The sequence below is a fragment of the Apteryx rowi genome, unplaced genomic scaffold (assembly GCF_003343035.1).
Source record: "Apteryx rowi isolate R43461 unplaced genomic scaffold, aptRow1 scaffold_45, whole genome shotgun sequence".
Lineage (NCBI taxonomy): Eukaryota > Metazoa > Chordata > Aves > Apterygiformes > Apterygidae > Apteryx > Apteryx rowi.
In genome coordinates this window covers 3,190,071-3,208,776 of record NW_020450705.1, presented here as the reverse complement: position 1 = coordinate 3,208,776, position 18,706 = coordinate 3,190,071, and the positions used below count along the sequence as shown (strand labels likewise).

Sequence of the window (18,706 nt, the reverse complement as noted above, 5' to 3'; positions counted from 1 at the left end):
CAAAAAAGCTCCTTGACAGAAGAGATGTGGACTGGATAAATGCAGTCTGGCACATAGCAGGCTCCCTGAGGAGCCCGAAGTCCAGGCTGCTTGTTAAAGGCTGCGGGAAGAGGAGAATTCCTTGGGGTGATAAGAATTTCTAGGGATGAGATGGAACAAAAAAAATCTAGGTCTCACTTATATGCAGAGCGAACTCGAACTGTGGTGTTAAATCCAAGCAAAAGGCTGCATCAACATGTTCCACCCTGCTTAAAAAAGGCTTGCAAAATTTTTACTTAAGTTGATTAGGAATAGGTTTTAAAATAAAAGAAGCCAGTTAACCTAAAGCGGGTATCAAAAGGGCTACTTAACAGTAAACCAGTGCAAAATACATGTAGTTTACTGTAATGATTTTTTCATAGAAATCTTATAAGCACATTGGAAATACAGATATGATCTCATCTCTCACCTCTGCAGCAGAATGAGGAAGCTAATAAAAGCCCTACCTACATCAATCTCTCTCTTAAATTAGGGAGAGATTTCTGAGCCTCCCAGCAGTTAATTCTCACAGTTATTCTGTAGTAGAGTCAGCAGCTTTGGGGACAGGGGAGCTCTTTGGTAGGGAGAGGGAATTCTGCATTGAAAAAAAGAGAAGAGAAGAAATGAGATTAGTAGGCATGAATGGACTATTTTGTAACACACTTCTCTTTTAACCAGGTCAACGGAAAAGATGTCTCCTATGCCAGCTTACAGGAGGTTTTAGAAATTCTCCAAAGCACAGGGGAGCAGATCACACTGGAGGTGCACGGACAGAAGTCGGCCCACAAGCCTCCCCAGACATCCGATGCTGCAACCCAGACTGACTCCAGAGGGGAGGATGAGCAATACCACAAGGAGGAGAATTGCACCCCCACGGATTTTAATCTCTGCCTAGAYGGGTAGGTACAACACATTGCTTGAGATAAAGAAATGTCTCCTAAAAAGTAGCAATTACATTTAAAACAGAGTGGCTATACTGAGACTCACCTGAGCTACACTATAATACAGATGAAGTACAGATTAGAAATTTATATTCTGGCAGGTTTGTGAATGTTTCAGGACAGCTGCTTCTATTTCTCTTGAGCTTTCCACTGTACTAACTTTGCTACAAGACTAGCTGCATCCCCACCTGAGGTTAAAGAAAACAGTGAACAGAAGGAAAAGCAATGCCTCCTGTGTTGATTTTCCAGATGTTTACCATCTTGAATGGATCCTGTTACACTTTCTAATACCGTGCTGGTTTTACACGCAGTACACGCTTACTGAAGGGCTAACGCTGGACAGGTTTGAGCCCAGCATGTAAACTACAGGATCAGCCAACATCTCTCCAAGCTGGACTTCTAATCTGCTGCATCCACTAACCTTAAGCCAGCCAGATTTAGCTCTTGCCTAGCTACTGGTTCTCTGGTTTGGTCATTCATACAGTAAAAGAATATGATCCTCAGCATGCGAAAGAGCAGATCCAGCCCCTCTCTCAGGGCTGCGGCAGAATGAACCTCTGTTTCTGTTTGGTTTCTCCGCAGGTCTTTCTTTGATTACTTGCTGCCGCAGGATTGCAACAGTGATAATGACTCTAATTACCCGCTTCACGCTCCCTGCGCCACAGCAAAAGACGAAAAGTTGAACTACAAGGTATTCCATCTGTTTTTGCCTCCATACCTGCTGAAAATCGTTTTCAGTCACCTCAGCCTTGCATTAATTTAGGTCTGCTACACCTGGATTTAGTGTTCCCTGCTCTCATTATATTTCTCTCTTTCAGGCATTAGCCCTCATTCATCAAGACGAGCTAAGCTCCAGCAGCTGCTGTTCCATCCCTGCAGCTCTCTCCACAGTCTCTGGGAGCTTGGTGAGCCCATGCCTCAGTGTGCTCACAGCAGTGTGGCAACAGCTGAAGGCAAGAGAGAAATCCTGCCATTGCATATGCTTGGAGGATGCTTAGAGAGATGATTCATGCTTAGCCAGAGGGGTATAGCCCAACTAACAGCTTGTGGATGTTTGTTTTCAGGCAGAAAGTGGAAGCAGTGAAGGCAAAGAAGAAAAACAGGCATTTCTGCTCCATCCCGAGTGGGACAGCGGACTTGGCTTTACTGATATTAGCACTCAGCCAGACGAGAATTCAGGGCCTGATGTGGAAGCAGAACAAACCCATTGCCAGAAAGGTCCCAGCATGGATCTCTGTGCTGGCATAACATCTGCAAGGGGTCAACTACCTACAGATGACTTCCTCACCTACGATGAGTTAAGCGATTCCAGTTTCTGTGGCATAAGTGCAGAGGAAAACAGGAGATTTCAAGATCTCTTGGAAGGCAGATGCAGCCAGTATAGATACATTAACAGGGCACACCAAACGCCTCCCAGGCCAGCAGGCCAGGAGGGCTGCAAGCAATGCAGACAGAAGGACCAGCAGCTCCCCAAGTGCCTTCTGGTTGGTGAAAATAGCACCGCCAAAGAGAAAGGGCTGCAGCACAAAAGTGAACTCTGTCCGGAGAGTGCAGCAAGTGGGGACAGGAGTAAAGCAAATGAGAACAACAAACCAATAAAACAGGGCAGTGAATCAGAACCAGCTTCCTGCTCACCAACACACATCACTGCTGACCCAGAGCAGGTTACAATTCCTTATCACGCACGTCACTACAGGAGCTACATGAGCTTGCTGCAGGAAAAGGCTGCTGTAGAGTGCCTAAGTGACCAGGCTAGAGTGTCAGCAAAACCGAAGCAATGCTATGAAAGCCCAGAGGGTAAAGTAGGAGATAACGGGAACAGATGGAGGCTGCCCTGTGGAAGGAGCAAGCAGTCCTTGAAGAAGCAACACAAGAACTGGCTACTAAAAGACAGGGCCTTGCAAATCACAGAAGAACGCAATGGGATGACCACAGATGAGGATGCCCTTAGCGAGTTAAAGATTGGGAGATACTGGAATAGGGCTCAAAGAAAGCAGCATATGCTCCTAGCCAAAGAACAGAAACAGAGAAAAGAATTTAAGATGCAGAGCCAGAGGGAACAGCTGAGTGAAGAGAAAGCCAGCACTGAATGTAGAAGAAACTTCAGTATTGTTGAGCTGAGCCAGAAGAAGCTGATGAAGAACAGAAGCAAAAAAATCTTGGACAACTGGATCACCATCCAGGAGCTTCTGACCCATGGGACCAGGTCACTGAATGGAAGAACAACATACAGTCCCTTGTTGTCCGTCACRACAGTGTAGCAACCCACCGGTCTGCTCCCAGAGGGGCTAGAGGGCTCGGGAAGGAAGAGTGCATCTTTCCAAAGGCTCCCACCCACGCTACTCAGGGCACCTTCAGTTCTACGTAAACATAATCGGACTATCAGAAAACATACACAGAAGAGGCACCTTCTTCTGGCAGTGCAGAATGGTCCCCTTCAAGTTTACAAACTTCTGCCACTTATTTGGGCCCATTAAAGTTTCCCTGCAGAAATAGGGGACTCAGTAGAACTACAAATAGGGAATTCGGGCCTGATACTAGGCTTGTTTCTCCACTTAAACGTAGTTAGAGAACCACAGGGTCCACAGATAATTGTCCTAAAATGCTTATTACGTACTTAACTGTACATGAAGATTTGGCTCACTACATTTCAATCTGTTTTTTATATAAGGTGCTCTGCAGATAAGGTATTTACTTGTATATCTATCTCTTTCTACATTAAAGCGTTATTTTTGTTTTTGGGGAAAAAAAAAACCAGTTTGCGTAGTATGCTTCAATCATAAATATTAGAGCTATATCATTATTTTCCCCAGCACTGGATGTGCTATGCATTCTTGTACTTCATTTCATTGGAAAAAAAAGAAAAGAAAAAGAAAAAACAAGGAAGAGACTTAGTAAATATAGTTGTTTACTGTAAAATAGAGACAGAAACTAGAGAGAGAAGACACCTAATAGGTCCCTCTGTGAATTCGGCTACAAAGGACAGCAGCACTCCCTACTGAGTTGCTGTATGTTTTATACTTATTATCATTTGAAGAAATGAAAAATCCACAGACTAAATGAACTCTTCCCCTTCCTTACCCTTTAAGATTTTAGGAAACAGCTCAGTTCTGAGTCACCATAAAAGCACCCAGTCATATTCCCAAGCAGTGGTGCTTGAATTGAAGATTTGTTTGTGCTATGCATCCTGCTTCACTATTCTAAACTACACAGAAAACAGGTAGCTCCAAGCTATCGCTTAATGATACCTTACAGCTATCCAGGCTCCAGTAGAGAAATTTAAACATCTGTAGAGAAAGCAGGCAGTGGTGGTACACCCATAGTCCCCACACTCCCAACTACTGAGACTGGACCACTTGGATCTGATAGACAAGACACCAGGCAGGCAGGCAACCTGGTTTCTAGGCCCCTCACTTCTCTGCACGTCTTGCTGGAGAAACACGACCTACTAAAACGAGTGATCTGCGTCAACTCACGTCACCACAGAGGTCTAGACAAGGCAGAAGAAATTTGTGGGCAATTTTCTGTGGCTGTCAGTGCCCTCCAACTCCTGTCTGGATCACTGCAGGAGTAACAACACATTAACCCTCCTTTTACACAGTGTAGAGGTTGGCTGCCTTACCCTCTCTGGAGGCGTTGTCTGCACTACACCATTAAGACTCAAGCTCTGGCTCTACAGTCCAGTGCTAACTCACCAATTATTTCATCTGTTACCAGACTTGTGAAGTTTAAGTATGTCAGCCAGAAATTTTTTTTTTTTTACCAACATCACCATGAAATACTGCATCGATACTAATACTGTTATATACGTTACAATAAGCAAGACAGGGCCAAGAAATTGCATTAAAACTCAATTCATTTCTCTGCAGCATTGCTTCTCCAAATCTTCCGCAAAAAGTAGAGAGCTATGCTCACCAAGACACCTCCTATCACCCCACTTCCAACTCCTATCAAGGGCTCATCCAATAATTTACTCTGCCAAAAGCTCTGCTGCTGTCGCATTTCTACGTGGGTGATGTTTTGTTTGTTTCCTTCCTCTTCATTTTCTGCTATTCTCTGCTCCAAAGTCAAGGACTTTTGAAAGTCCAGATCCACTAAGTCATTTTGGATCACTCTGATCCCAAAGTAGATCCTCTTGATGACTTTGAACGTCTTCGTCATCTGCACATCACATCGGTAAGTCCCTGCATCAGACTCCCTGGTGGGGGAAAGTTTGATGACAGAATCGGGGTTTTTGAAAGGTTTGAACAGCACATCATTTGTAGTGATAAGGCCTTGGGCAAGCCTCCATGTATAAATATAGGCTTGGCTATCAATGCCGGTCGCATCGGAGCTCAGGCAGCTGATCTCAAACGGTTTGCCCACAGGGACTGTGAAGTGGAGTAAGCCACAAATCCAGCTGGTCAAGCAGTCCGACCTGCGCAAGGTGCAATTCCTCCTCTCTCCGGCGGGAGTGATCTCGCACATCTCCTCCACTTTGAAGCCCAGCCCACAGGTGACACTGCAGGATGTGGTGTTGACTGAGACTTTAGCTGCAACTGACTTCAGCTCTGCTGGGATAGTAACTTTTTTATAGGAAACTACCAAAGGCAGATAGAAAGCACAGGCTAATATCCCAAGGACGAGGCTGTTTTCCAAGGTCTTCATATCAGGGTTGTCAATTAGATAGCCTACCTTCTAAAGCCATACAAATTCAGCAGTCAAATAAACACAGGTCATTCTTTGTAAACATTCAAACTAAATTTTTCTGAAATTCCACCAGTATCGTCTTCATGACCTAATGCTTCCATTAGGAAAAATCCTCCAACACGATAGGCTGGAAGTAGAACACTGCTAAAGAAAATGCAACATATTACTATGTCAGTCAGCATGTAAACCATGAATTCCAGTTCCTATAGTAGGGTAACAGCATGTTTTAATCCATTATATTCCAGCAATTGAGATCTATCTATTTGGCAATTTAAAAAAAGATAAAGTCCTCCCTTCTTCTCTATAAGATTTCACATATTATTTTAGAAGATTTCCTGCTGTAAAGAAGTAATGTTCCAGTTTAATTTTCCCACCAAACTAAAAATGAGATGAGTAACCATTACTGGAACCTTTAATATAACACTGTCAACAAGGAAATCATAACTACTTACACATTACCTGTACAGTTCTGTCCTATGTACGCATATCCCCAAATCAAAAGTACTCCCGAAATTACCAAGATCACGAAAACAAGATTTTGACTTCAGCGCCATCAGACTGTCTAAAGATCAAAGGCAAACTGAAGAATACGTTATCACTGATGATTTCCATATCTACGCAGGGCTCAGGGAAGTCCCTCGCGTCTCCGTGAGCCCGCGTTCCCCAGGGACGCGGCGCTGATGTCACAGACCAGAACGCGGCCACAAAACCTTCTTATGGGACCGCTGGAGAAAAAAAGAACACCCAAAACTCCCCAAACTAGGTCCTCTGAGATGAGGATATCAGCGTAAAGGCGCGTTATTAGGCTCCTCACACCCACAGTCAGACTTTCTGCCGCAGAAGGGATTCAACGGCGCAGACCTCGCGACGCCATGTACAGGGGCCGCGAGCTTCAGCCCTGTGCTCTGCACCAAGCACGGCGACTGACTCCGCAGAGCCATCCTCAGAGCCGCAAGCTTTAGGTTCCCGTTGATGTATTTGTAAAACAGTTATGTATGCTTGTATGCTGCCTTTGCTGTAGAATGAACAAGGAGGAAATTTCCTAATATAATTTACTAATACTCAAGTGTCCCAAAAGAATAGTGCACTACTAAAAGTTCTTTATAAAAAAAAGGAAAAAAAAAAGACTTGTTTTTGATGGAGTAATTGAACTATGGTCAGAACGGTTCAATAATCACAGCGTCTCCTTACCAGCAACTGAATTACAGACAGTGCAAAGGATTGCCATTTTCTTCAAAAGTACTGTTAATAAATATCTACACTTCTCTTCCTAACACTCCCTAAGTTATTAAAATGAGGACTTCTGAAGATCTAGCATATTTATTTTCCACATTCAATCTCCACAGTCAACAGTAATGCACACTACACCCAGCATACTTTGTGTTCAGCTTCCCTTTCAGCATGTCTTGTCTCAGAGTTTCCGGGTTGCACTCAGGTATACAGGACTCTTATTAGACTAGAGATTTACTCCTGTCTATCGAAGAATGTCATCAAGCAAATGCCGCGCTATAAAAAACACCCCAGCTGTAGTGAAAGCACACTGCCTTTGCGTTTGCACTGCGGCTGTACCGTAGGATTCCTAGGCATTGTCACAATATAAACAATCACTGAGTATGGAAAAGCCAAGACTTACCCACCAACTTAGGAAATAAAACATACCTCTTTATTTACAAACACAAAAACTAACATCACTGCTATATGCTACCAACAAGCCAGCATCTGACAAATATTGTACAAAACTACAGATATCAAAAAATAAAATAAAAGATGAAAGGAAATAAACCAAGGACATATACACTGTACAGAGAAGTTTTAACAGATGTGAAAGCTGGAGCCTGTGGCAAATTGTACACTGTAAAAGAATCTCGAGAACCATWGCCTGTGCATCTTTAAAGCTTGAATTGGGCTCAGACACACCACAAATGGATGGATTTAACGTAACAGTGTTCCATAAAGATGTGAGTTGTCCTAGAAGCAAAAAGAACAAGGAAGACTAATACTGTACATCATAGGAATTAATTTCATCAAATGAAGCAGGCCACTGTACCAAAGCCATAAATGAAAATACCTTTTTAAAAAAAAAAAAGTTCTGATTTAAAATGTCTCCCCTTTTTCCATGTTTAAATCTCATGCAACTACTGCATATGTACAACTGCAAATTAATAAATATCTTTATGACTCTTCTTCTTGGCTTTTAATATCTGCTGCAGGATATTTTGAAAAATTAAATACATAGTGATAATCTATATAATTATGTCTGGGGAAAAATTGAAGGTAATTGCATAGGAACTACAAAAACCTCTACAAATCAAGGGGCATTAAGAATAGAAACCTTCTTTTAATAGGCTGTTGGTCTAGTACAGAAGTGTGTGTCTGTAGGTACGGGATGGAGAAATTGTCTCTTTCCATTTCCAGAAGGAAAACATTACACAGATCATTGAGGAACAAAAGATCAAAGCATCGTCGGGAATAAGCTGTTAGCGGTCATCTTTCTTCTATTCTTGATCCACAAGTGTAAAAAAAAAAAAAAAGGCATTTTAAAAACTCAAGATCTGTATGTTGTTTTACACTCAGGTTGTTATTCTCGTCATCTTTTTTAAGTCTTGGACAGAAAACTGGAAAACTACTGTTTGAACTAGGAGAAATATTGGCTCTGTTTCTTCTCTAACCGCCAGCATACATCAGCTGAGGAGGAAACCAGTTCTTTCTAGTAGGGCACATAACAGGAAAGAGACAGAATAAAAACACCTGCAAGGACAGAAAGAAAGTGCCAGCACAGCCTTTCTTATTACTGTCTAGAAGACAGTCTATATAAACTTTGAGTCTTTTATCTAGAACTACTTTCTCTTGTTCATTTTCCCACAAGCAGAGTCATCCTTCATGTCTAAAATATTCACAATATGAAGATTCATTCTTTGCAGACTTCAGAGGGTGTCCTGATTCTTCACATTAGATCTCTATCCACTTGAGATGAAATCAAACCCGGCACATAATCAGCAGCAGCATTTCACTAGGCATGTCAGCACAGAAGACACCACACTGAGCCAACAGAAAGGCTGATAAGGTAACGCAGCTGCTACAGAAGGAGCAGAATTACAACTCACTGAAATGAAAATTAACAGCAAAGAAAGGGAAGTTTGGAGGATACACAATCGTACAGCATCAGGAATAAAAACACACGCTTTGGGTATTCTTCCATCCAGGAACAAAAAATACTTAAAAGACAATGGTTGAGAAGCTCTGGAGTGGCAGAGCGTTGGGTACCAGCTCACTTAAAAAGAGTTATACTTGTCAACATGAAGGCAGTCCAATCAGTCTCTTTGCAAATCGCATGACCTGAGAAGTCAGCATCTTACACTGTTCGATGAAGAGGCAGTTAAGAAGAAATGAAGGCCGTTTCCTCTTCTATAATTCATTTCTTATAAAAGTCACTCCCTGAATCCATGAACAATCAGGCTGCTGTATTAAAATCAGTCCATTCTGACTGAGCACTTCCATCTATTTTCCACATTATGGTGCCAATATAGGAAAGAATACAGGAAGATAAAGAAGAGTGTCTTCATAACAATTCTGAGATTGCACCACCTGCTAAAGAGATCAAAGACAGGTGAAAAAATAAATCAAACTCATAAACAGATGTCACCAGAAACCAGAGACTACCAAATGTGGTAGCACTTCCAGAAAAAAATGAAAGAGAATGAGATTTTCCAGATAAAGCCATTCTTTTCAGACCAAGACATAATCAACAAGATACTATCTAAGACAAATTTAGATCTCTAGTATATCTGCATTTGTATTTGAGGGCACAGGCACAGAAAAGGTAGCTGAGGAACTCTGAGCTATTAGGACTCATTAGGTCCTCTGAAGTCAACAGTACTGTAGAAAGGAGCACACTAATGGATCCTACTGAGAGACAGAAGTGCAGCATAACAATATTGATTATCTGTCTATAGCTCAATCAAGCTACAGAACACTGTTATGGAAAAATACCCTTAAGTGGTTACAGGCAAAGATTTTTAAAAAAAAAAAAAAAGAGAGAGAGAGAGCGAGCTCTGCCCTCTCCAATAGATAGGTAAAGTAAACCGGGAACTTGGGTTTAAACCCAAACCATTTGTTCACACAAAAAAAAAACGAATTTCCATTTTACACTGTCCAAAAAATGAAACCAATTCCACTGGCACAGATATGCACATCCCAAGCTCAGCAGCAGTTAACAAGTGAAATTCCATAGTCGTCAAATTCCATAGTCCAACAGCAAGTTGGACTACATCACTATAAATGCATGGGATCATTACAAACAAAAACACACACAAAAACCTCCCAAATAGCACTTTACAAGGATGTGCAAAAAAAACAAGAAAAGAGTCTGTCTTGAATACTGCTTCATTTGAAGTATGCCAGAGGAAATGAGATTAATATTCTTCCCACAGCTCTATAGAAGAGACTGATACAATAGTGATTACAAGCTTCAAGAAGAAATTACAGAGATCTATCTATAAAGAAAGATCAAGCAAATTAGTGAAACAAGTTGATAATAAAATTACACATAGTGAAAAAAAACGAACAAAAATACTTGCTATTAAAAACACTGATGTGAAAACAGACTGCTTACACTGCTGCCTAAACACAAAAGTTGAAAAGTGCAGTTTTTCTTAAAAGCAAATAATCACCGAAATTTCTTTTTGGAAGCCACACTGTAAGTGATAAAAGAAAGCAATTAACAGGCCTGCTGACGAAACTAACAGTTATGTTCATGTGGTCTTCAAACCAGTCCTGTTCATCCAACATGACACAACAGGGCAGTCAGGATGCATAACAGAAGCCAGCAAAAACATCTGAGCATCTTTAGGATCCAGACATTTGTTACTACTATACTGTTACTTTAAAACATACTGGATGGTCCATAATTATTTGAGAAATCAAAAGAGAATTACCCTGTCTGGCATATCTGACACTAGAAGTAATCAACACCTCCTGGGCTTGGAACAAGGTTTGAAGATGTTTTTGGCTAGTATCTGTTTAATTTCTGGATTCTGCAAGGTGCAATATGTCAAAGGATTAAATGGAAGCCCAGAAAACAACAACCACATTTTGTCCTGTATAGACAGGTTTCTTTTATCACATCCCCTTCTTATGCAAATTATCAATACAAGTACAAGCAACATAACAGGAGCAGAGCAGGAAGGACAAGGAGCAAGGTGGGTAATATAGGACCAGCAGCAAGGGAAGGAAGAGGGGGAGGGCGGGGAAATCAATTCTGTACAGCCTAAAATCCACAGCAGCAGCTGCTGAGTTCAAGGAAATGCAAAATTTGATAAATTAATTACATCATGCCTTTGAAACTGTTTATATATTAATCCTGAGTTCTCTTCTACAACCTAAAAAAAATGGAGTCCACATTGTTTTATCCAAACGTATTTCCTTTACCACACTTGAATGAACTTTTTTCCAAATAACAAGCTCAGTAGCAAATGAGAGACATGGGAAACACTTGTTGTCAGCTGACAGCCAATCTTCCTTTGAAATTTTAATTTGGGATCCCAACAGAGGTGACTTAAATAGTCTTGAAATAGTACGACCAACAAAACACGACCAGAAAAATGTAGAAAGAACCACCAAAACCTAACCTCATTTACAGGGCTGCACTCTCTAGAGTTTAACTGACACTGCTGCATAGCTAGAAAAGAAAATTCAGATCCTGAATTTTATCTCTGGATCCGTTTAAACAAACGGACCATTAGAGGCGCTCAATATTCTTCACAGTCCTTTAAAAGACACTAGGCTTTGCCTAGTGGAAAGTTGCAGGTATGTACTTTGGCAGGAACCCTTTAAAACAGACAATACTCCAATTCATTGAGGGAAAGAGAGAACCTTGATTAGCTCATTCAAAAGAGACCCAGAGAACAGGAAAAATAAAAGCTCCAAGTCAATGGGCAGTATTTCTACTCCCCAAAATCACAAAGGCCTCCTCCATTTCCTAGTTCTGCTTATAGAACTTTTCTGCTCTTTATCATACTACCTAGTATTAATGACGGCATCAAATGTCATTTTTAGCTTCAGAATCCTTCATTATTTTCATTTTTCTTGTCAAACTCCACCCAGAAAAACTGTACACTATTAAGAACTTGAGTTGACAGAAATTATCAAAAAGATTAAAATCATCAAAAAATTTTTTGCTTTTGAAGTAATGCTCAATCTCTATTAAAAACCCTACTTGTACATGAACCCTACATGCAACAACACATGCATGAATATCACTTTTATGAAAAATATTAAAAGCACTTCCACTTAAAAAGAAAAAAAAAAAAGTAAAATTTTGCCTATCCTTGACAGCAGCTAAACATTTAGTGAGCAAGTGCCATTTGGGAAGATAAAATGCTATGACTATATTAAGTCAGGGTCTGTACAAAGCAAGGCCACCAAGCAAGCCAACGACGCTCACAGTGGGTCCTTACCTGCCAAAGGCTGTCCCAGCTCCGCCTGCACTTTACCCTTCGCTGCTCCTTCCAGAGGTAAAGCACCTCTGTCCCCTTTGTAGAGTTTCGGTTTAAATGGAGAATCTTTGTCTTTACCTTTTGATCCTTTAGGCCTGCCTGCTTGCTTCTTCTTGGATTTACCATCTCCCTTCACACCCAGCAGCGGATGGACTTCTGTGGAGAGACAATGTTACCAAAGTGAGCTATCCCTTAGGATACTTATACCGGCAGTTACGGTCCTTGAAACATCCAACAGAATGGCTATTTTTAATTTAGTTATCATCCCACTTTTATACTTAAATCATTTCAAGTCACAGGATGGTATTTGTAAAAACAAACACCATTGCACAGAAGCTGCCGGTTTGGTTTCTAGAAATTAGACAAAAATTCCCCAATCATTTGTCCGGCACCAAGTCCATGACATGGGAACAAGACAGAAGAGGCTATGTCAGAGATGGCCCAGCCAACCCCGGAGTAAACATCCAAATCCCCAAAAGACAAAAATTAATGCAGACTGCAGAAAGGGCTTCTTACATGAGAGACATCAGATTTTGTTGTCTTCACCAACTTCCAGACAAAACCCAGTGGCACAGATCAGAAGGGATTTCTTTTGCTACATTTACTTATATTTGTGAAACTCTAATAGAACTGGTCTTAAACTGCTAATAATGTATACAATATATTAGAATCTATTCTACAATTCTACAATTGTATCAGTGGAAATAGTATTATTTTCATATTCCAGGGACAGCAGAAGTGATGTATTGAACAAGTTTTTTCTATTTAAATTTAAAAAAAAAAAAGGCTGCCAAATTAAAGACAAACAACACTACAAATTACAGTTTCAGGATGCCTTTATTCATTCCTAGCTTGCAAAGTGTAAAAAACAAAACAAAACAAACAAACAAAACCTGCAAAGAGCTGGAGACCACTGGTAACTACTGTAAGAAATACCCTCATAGGAAGAAGAAAATTAAGGAGTGATCTTCTGAACTCCTGGCCTTCAGACTAGGCAAAGCTAAAAATCATCCCAGGAGCAGAACAGGCATTAACACAATGGCAGCTTCTACTCACCATCATTAGGTACTCCTTGTAGTTCAATGTTGGTGGTTTTGGGCTTCTTCTTTGGTGCCTGAGGTCCATCAGAGGAGGACTGCCTTTTCTTCTCAGAACCCATTCCCTCATCAGTTAAAGAACTCTGAACAGCATCAGGTGGAGGACCATAGGGGTTTTCTTCTGGATCTTCCACTTCAGGAGCAATGGGCAAGTAAAGCAAAGCCTTTGAGTCCTCCAGTTCTTCATCACTACAGAGAAAAAAAAAATGCTTTCATTTAAACTAGGGCCTTTAGTATTTTCTTTTTTCATATCTATAAACCAAGACCTGTCTCTGCAGGCCACTGTCACACCCACGCTACATAACCAACCAGAGCATTCTGCAGCCTGAGAACCCTGTATAAATATTGACCCTATAACCAAAGGGACTAAGAAGGAAAGTAAAAATGCTGTGAAGATAAGAATTTGTAACGCGTAGAGGTACAACATGCCAGATGTCACAGGAGTGTCATGGTCAGACTGCCAAATGTTATCCTGTGCAAGACTGATGGTGACTAACAGGGGACTCTGGGACAGAGAGAGAAAATGAAAGCACTGCTGGAAGTTTCTCAGAGATACACAGAGAATAAGAAAGGAAGAACAAAGGGGCGGGTCTGTTATTGTAGGCTCTTCTCTTATCCTCTTCCCCCAGACTAAAAACTGAAACATACACCTCGTTTATGCAGCAGCTAAGGCAGTGAAACATAGTGATCTTTGGACACAGAGATACACTTTAGCCTCCACAAATGACTTTTTATACAAGTAATTCCTTCACTTCACTACCTGAAGAACATACATTGTAACAACCTTGTACTTGGATTTTGTATTAGTAACAGAATCTTGATACATTTCATATTCCTTTCTTAAACAAAACACATTCTTTCACCTGCTACAGAAGGCAGCAATGGGATCCACACTAGTTACATCCACTTCTTCATCTTCTGCAGCATCAGCACCTGAGAACCAGGGAAACAGAGAATTAAAGACAGTAGGGAAAAGAGAGAGTGGTCTATGGTATGCTGGAAACAATCCTTCTTTCTTTGGTTTAGCTATAGCCTTTCACAGTGCATAATTTTTTGGCACCACCAAGCGGCCAAGATGTGCTGCTACTGATTCAAATTCAGCATTATTTCCCTTGAGAGCAAGCCTACTCAGCAACATTATGTCTGTTTACTAAATGTATATTAGAAAGGGGAGTCATTTTTAAATAATTGTTGGATGTCAATTGGTAAAAATCATATTAATTTCAGTATTTCCTATATCTTCATTTATCCACTGCTGGTTTGCAATTTACCAACCTTATATATTACCCCAACCATTAGTTTTAATTTTTAGTATAGCCACGTATTTGGACTATAATTACTTGATAAAAGCAGAATTTCTAGTTAGCCACACCTTTGTGACACAGTTTATGCTTTACCTGTCTGTTCTGGTTCACTCTTATCTTCATCTTCAATGTCAAACTCTGATTCCCTCTCTTCATACTCTACATTTTCATCCAGCTCTTTGAAGTCAGGTGCAAAGGCACTCCAGTTTTCCTAAACCACAAATTCAAGAGTAATTTTACCTTATGCAAAGGAACAGCAGCCACAGTGAGGACCCCATGTAATCACAATCTCATTCTGTATCTAAAACTTTCAAGCCACATGCAAGCTCACAAAAAATCAAGCCCCTTTCAGGTCCAGAGTCACATAGCAAATTAGGGAGTGCACAAGTTAGTTCCTAATGCAAATATGACATTGTAATACTCCTTAAATACTACAGTGTATGTTCTCATTATCCCTAAAATCAAAGCTCTATGTTAATCTTTAACCACTTGATCTTTGTCTCATTCACTCCGATTTCCTGTATTTAAACGGCACATTCAGAAGGACACCATTCACACACAAAATATTCCTATGATGATATTAAAAGCTTTCTGCAAAGCTTGACTAGGTTCAGCAACTGAGGTCCGAGTACCCTCCACACATTCAACAGGATGACAAACATATTTCAAAGTCAGGCAGGTGAACCTAAAGAACTTGAGGAATTGGTATTTAATAAGAATAATCCTAAAGGATTTCAATATGCCATAATTCAGTCTACTTGGATGGAGACCACTGGGTAAGCCTCTTAAGGAAGAGATCTAAAACACTTACCACTTGATTCTGAGCCCATATAGACACAACACCACTGGAAATAGATGCTATGATCGGTCGGACAGGATGCCACTAGGTTTATTTGAAAGAGAAAAAGGGGAGGAGCTTAATTTGTAAATGGAATTAGGAAAACTTAGCTTTTAAAATAACAAGAAACACAATAATAGTGGTCAATGTTCTTACTGCTACATCCAAAAGCAGCTCTCCTCTGGTCCCATGGAGGATTTTCACTAGGTTTCCAATACTTTTTTCCCAAATGTACAGGGCATGCTGTCGTGCTGAACCTGCCACTATGTATTCACCATCCCCAGAGAAACAGCACTTCTTCCACGGTGTTCTGTATGCAAAGAAATTCATAGTTCAAAGCAACTAGTTAAATAACTTCACTACACAGAGAATGGAGGACTGCAGAGCAGAATTGTTCCTCAGACTGATATTTTATAGACTCCATCCCCAAGTAGTATTTGAACTTTAAATTAAATTGTGACACAGGTTTCAAATGAAAACATTCTTCCACTACGCTGAAGGAGATACTGAACCGGTCTTCATCCAAAAACTCCCAATAGGGCAGAGCGCACAAATCTGACCTTTTCAAGTCAGACTGACCAATCATTTTGCCACCTCTTACCTATTAACTAAATCCTGTAGCTTCTGCATTGGTTCAGGCTCCCCATCCCGTCCACAGGTTAGAATTTCACGCCCATCATACACTCTGATTATCCGGTCAGCTGTGTTTATTAAAAAGCAGCTGTAGAAGGAAGGGCACAGAACATTCATTGCATTAAAAGTCTACGAAATTAATAAAAATCAGAATATGTTCTGTTAAAGAATTGAGAGGGTTTTTTAAGCTTTCTATACTTTATCAATCCAGTCTATAGCTTTCAATTTGTCTTTAGACACCACTTGACAGATGAGGTAACTCACCTTCCTTTCCGAGCAAATTCAATTGATTTAATAGCTGTGGTGTTGCTGGTTCCAGTTGTCACTCTGAAGGAAGCAACAAGATCCTGAGTATCTGTTTTTAAGACCAAGATCTGCAGATAAAGGAAAGAGAAGGCAATCAGTATCTTCATTATGGTTCATTCCCCTTTTGGTACCTTTCACATCAGCTACTAACTGTGCCAACAGCAGCCTGAGCAACCTAAAGCAGAATAGTTGGGATTCTGCAACTGTAGTTTCTGCTTCTAGAAACTCGTACAAGCAGTTTTGCCATCTTACGACTGCCAGTGAAATATGTAGGACCACTTTTTGACAGATCATGGCTTAAATTAGCAGATACATATTGTTCTGAATCCCTGACAAAACTGTCCTTTCAAAGTACTTTACCGCATGTATGCTTATGTACACTGTACAACAAGTACGATCAAACATAGCAGCAACAGAAAGACCTAACTCACACAGACAATTATAAGCTACAGTTCTTGAAAGATAAAACAAGATGCTTTATTCAGAAAGATCCTACCTACACAATATCATTTATTCAGGAAGTCTTACTTGTACATTAAAACAAAGAATGTAACCCAAAAATGTCAATCATCTTAAAAAAAAAAAAAAAAGTAGTAATATAAACTATTCCATCTAGTGTCACCTGCTCAGTGTAAGTCTCACCTTCCCCTTGGCATTGCCTGTATAAATATATTCCCCTCGTCTGTCAAAGGAGGCCACAACGTTGAGATCAGAATCATCATCCACAGGCAGAACAACATGTTTGGAGTCAGACAGTGTTAGCATCACTGGTGCAGACTTCATGGGACAAACCAAAACCCTGTTTCTGTAAAGTGGGAGGGGAAAAGAGTTACTAGTTTCTTCTGAGGAATTTTTTGTTTCACATTTAGAAGTAGAAAAATGCTGAAAAAACTAGGAATTACGATGCTAAGGACTTCTGAAAACTGAGCTTTACACAAGCTTTATTTGCTGCCTTATGATTTTGATCTACTGAAATTTTATTTAGGCAGGTAGTATTGTAGCTGAACAAGATTCCAACAGTTTCTTTTTCTTTCTCTTATACTCTTGAGAAATATAGAATATCCTTGTATTTTTTTTTTTACATTCTCAGCTCTTCCATACTTTTACTACAAAATGGCATTAAGCTGGTGTCTACTTTCATTTTCTTTCTTTTTCTGAAAGCTTTTCCATGTTTATACAATAACTCAACAAAACATTTATATACACATTTTTAAGACTCATCCTTTTGTTTACTCTCATCCCTTCCTGCTACTTTCATAATAAAAAGAGTCACAACAAAACCAGTTAGCATTCTAATCACAAAAAGTTGGTAAATTGAAAGTATCAATTGCATTTAAAAAAAAAAAATCACTTTGCAAATACTACAGTAAAAATATTGTATAGATCTTAATTATACCAAAAAGAAAGCACTTGACTGTTTTTTTCACAGTACTTACTGGTCTCGAGGGTGGTACTGAACTTTCAAGATAGGCGAAGGAAATCGAAATCTCTGGTCACAGTCTCCAGAGAGAACATCCCACTGCGATACAATGTTATCAGTTGAAGCACTCACCAATTTGTGACCATCTCGACTCCAGCTACAGAGACAAGAGGCAACTCAAGTAAAAATTTTTTTCTTAAATGCCAAACATATACAATCAATAGGGAGTTTAAGCAAACTATCAGACCGAATCATCAGGTTCARCTAAAAACCTGTCAGCCTGAAAAGCCACTCCTTTAAGCTCCAATCTCCCAAAACTTATTAGGCATACCATTTTTCCAAACTCTCTTAAAAGAGACCTAAAACATAACTGAGCAATAATGTGATCCTAAAATACAGCTGAGCACCCCTTTGCTTGCTTGTATTTCAGCAGTTAGCTTGAACGGATGTTGAGAGCTGYCAGATATCACAACATCTGACCCCCAGCACACACACACACGGGCAGCTTCTAACCAAAACCAGAGTCAGTCTTTCACACCGAGTATGTATGCTATGAGCTGAATTATGATTATAACCTTGAGCTAAGTTGTTTTGTGGGGAAAAAAAAAAAAAAGAAAGAAAGTCACTCCTCACCATAAAGAGCAGACAGGGTGAATATGCGCGCTGATGATTTTGGCTATACCCCGAGTCAAGAAGTCCCAGATGACGATGCGCCCATCGTTGCAGCCCACGGCGAGCAGGGTGCCCCAGCGGTTGAAGGTGCACGTCAGGGCCATGCTGATGCAGTCCAAGGTGCCATCGGCCTCCTGCGGGGACGGGAGCAGAGGGGGCCGTCAGGGGACACCACCTCCTCCCCTCCCCTCCCTCCCGGCCGCCCTCCCGCCCAGCCGGCGGGGCCGGGCAGCCCCCGCGGCAGCCGGGACATTTACCTCGGGGTAGTTCTGGCCGAAGGACTCTGCAACGAAA

At 40.7% G+C, this 18,706-nt stretch overlaps 2 protein-coding genes across 2 annotated transcripts; both read right to left on the bottom strand.

Annotated features, from left to right (window-relative positions):
• Positions 1 to 424: 424 nt before the first annotated feature.
• Positions 425 to 7,186, bottom strand: TMEM81 (transmembrane protein 81). Its single transcript, XM_026077166.1, has 2 exons — positions 4,875 to 7,186; positions 425 to 613 (listed from the first exon to the last, which is right to left on the bottom strand). The coding sequence occupies exons 1-2, from the start codon at positions 5,604 to 5,606 to the stop codon at positions 551 to 553; spliced, it is 795 nt and encodes a 264-aa protein (XP_025932951.1). The 5' UTR covers positions 5,607 to 7,186; the 3' UTR covers positions 425 to 550.
• Positions 7,187 to 7,966: 780 nt separating this feature from the next.
• RBBP5 (RB binding protein 5, histone lysine methyltransferase complex subunit) lies at positions 7,967 to 18,700 on the bottom strand. Its single transcript, XM_026077164.1, has 13 exons — positions 18,670 to 18,700; positions 18,374 to 18,546; positions 17,757 to 17,897; positions 16,963 to 17,125; positions 16,279 to 16,388; positions 15,983 to 16,102; positions 15,538 to 15,691; positions 15,355 to 15,426; positions 14,637 to 14,754; positions 14,103 to 14,172; positions 13,199 to 13,428; positions 12,104 to 12,298; positions 7,967 to 9,233 (listed from the first exon to the last, which is right to left on the bottom strand). The coding sequence occupies exons 2-13, from the start codon at positions 18,514 to 18,516 to the stop codon at positions 9,208 to 9,210; spliced, it is 1,542 nt and encodes a 513-aa protein (XP_025932949.1). The 5' UTR covers positions 18,517 to 18,546; positions 18,670 to 18,700; the 3' UTR covers positions 7,967 to 9,207.
• Between the last annotated feature and the right edge of the window lie 6 nt (positions 18,701 to 18,706).

Coding starts and splice junctions, on each gene's coding strand:
- TMEM81 (XM_026077166.1), bottom strand. CDS start 5,606: ATGAAGACCTTGGAAAACAGCCTCGTCCTTGGGATATTAGCCTGTGCT. Junction 614..4,874: donor GGGTGATAGGAGGTGTCTTG/GTGAGCATAGCT, acceptor TTTTCAATGCAG/AATTCCCTCTCCCTACCAAA.
- RBBP5 (XM_026077164.1), bottom strand. CDS start 18,516: ATGGCCCTGACGTGCACCTTCAACCGCTGGGGCACCCTGCTCGCCGTG. Junction 17,898..18,373: donor CACCCTGTCTGCTCTTTATG/GTGAGGAGTGAC, acceptor TTGTCTCTGTAG/CTGGAGTCGAGATGGTCACA. Junction 15,427..15,537: donor AGCTGCTTTTGGATGTAGCA/GTAAGAACATTG, acceptor AAATAAACCTAG/TGGCATCCTGTCCGACCGAT.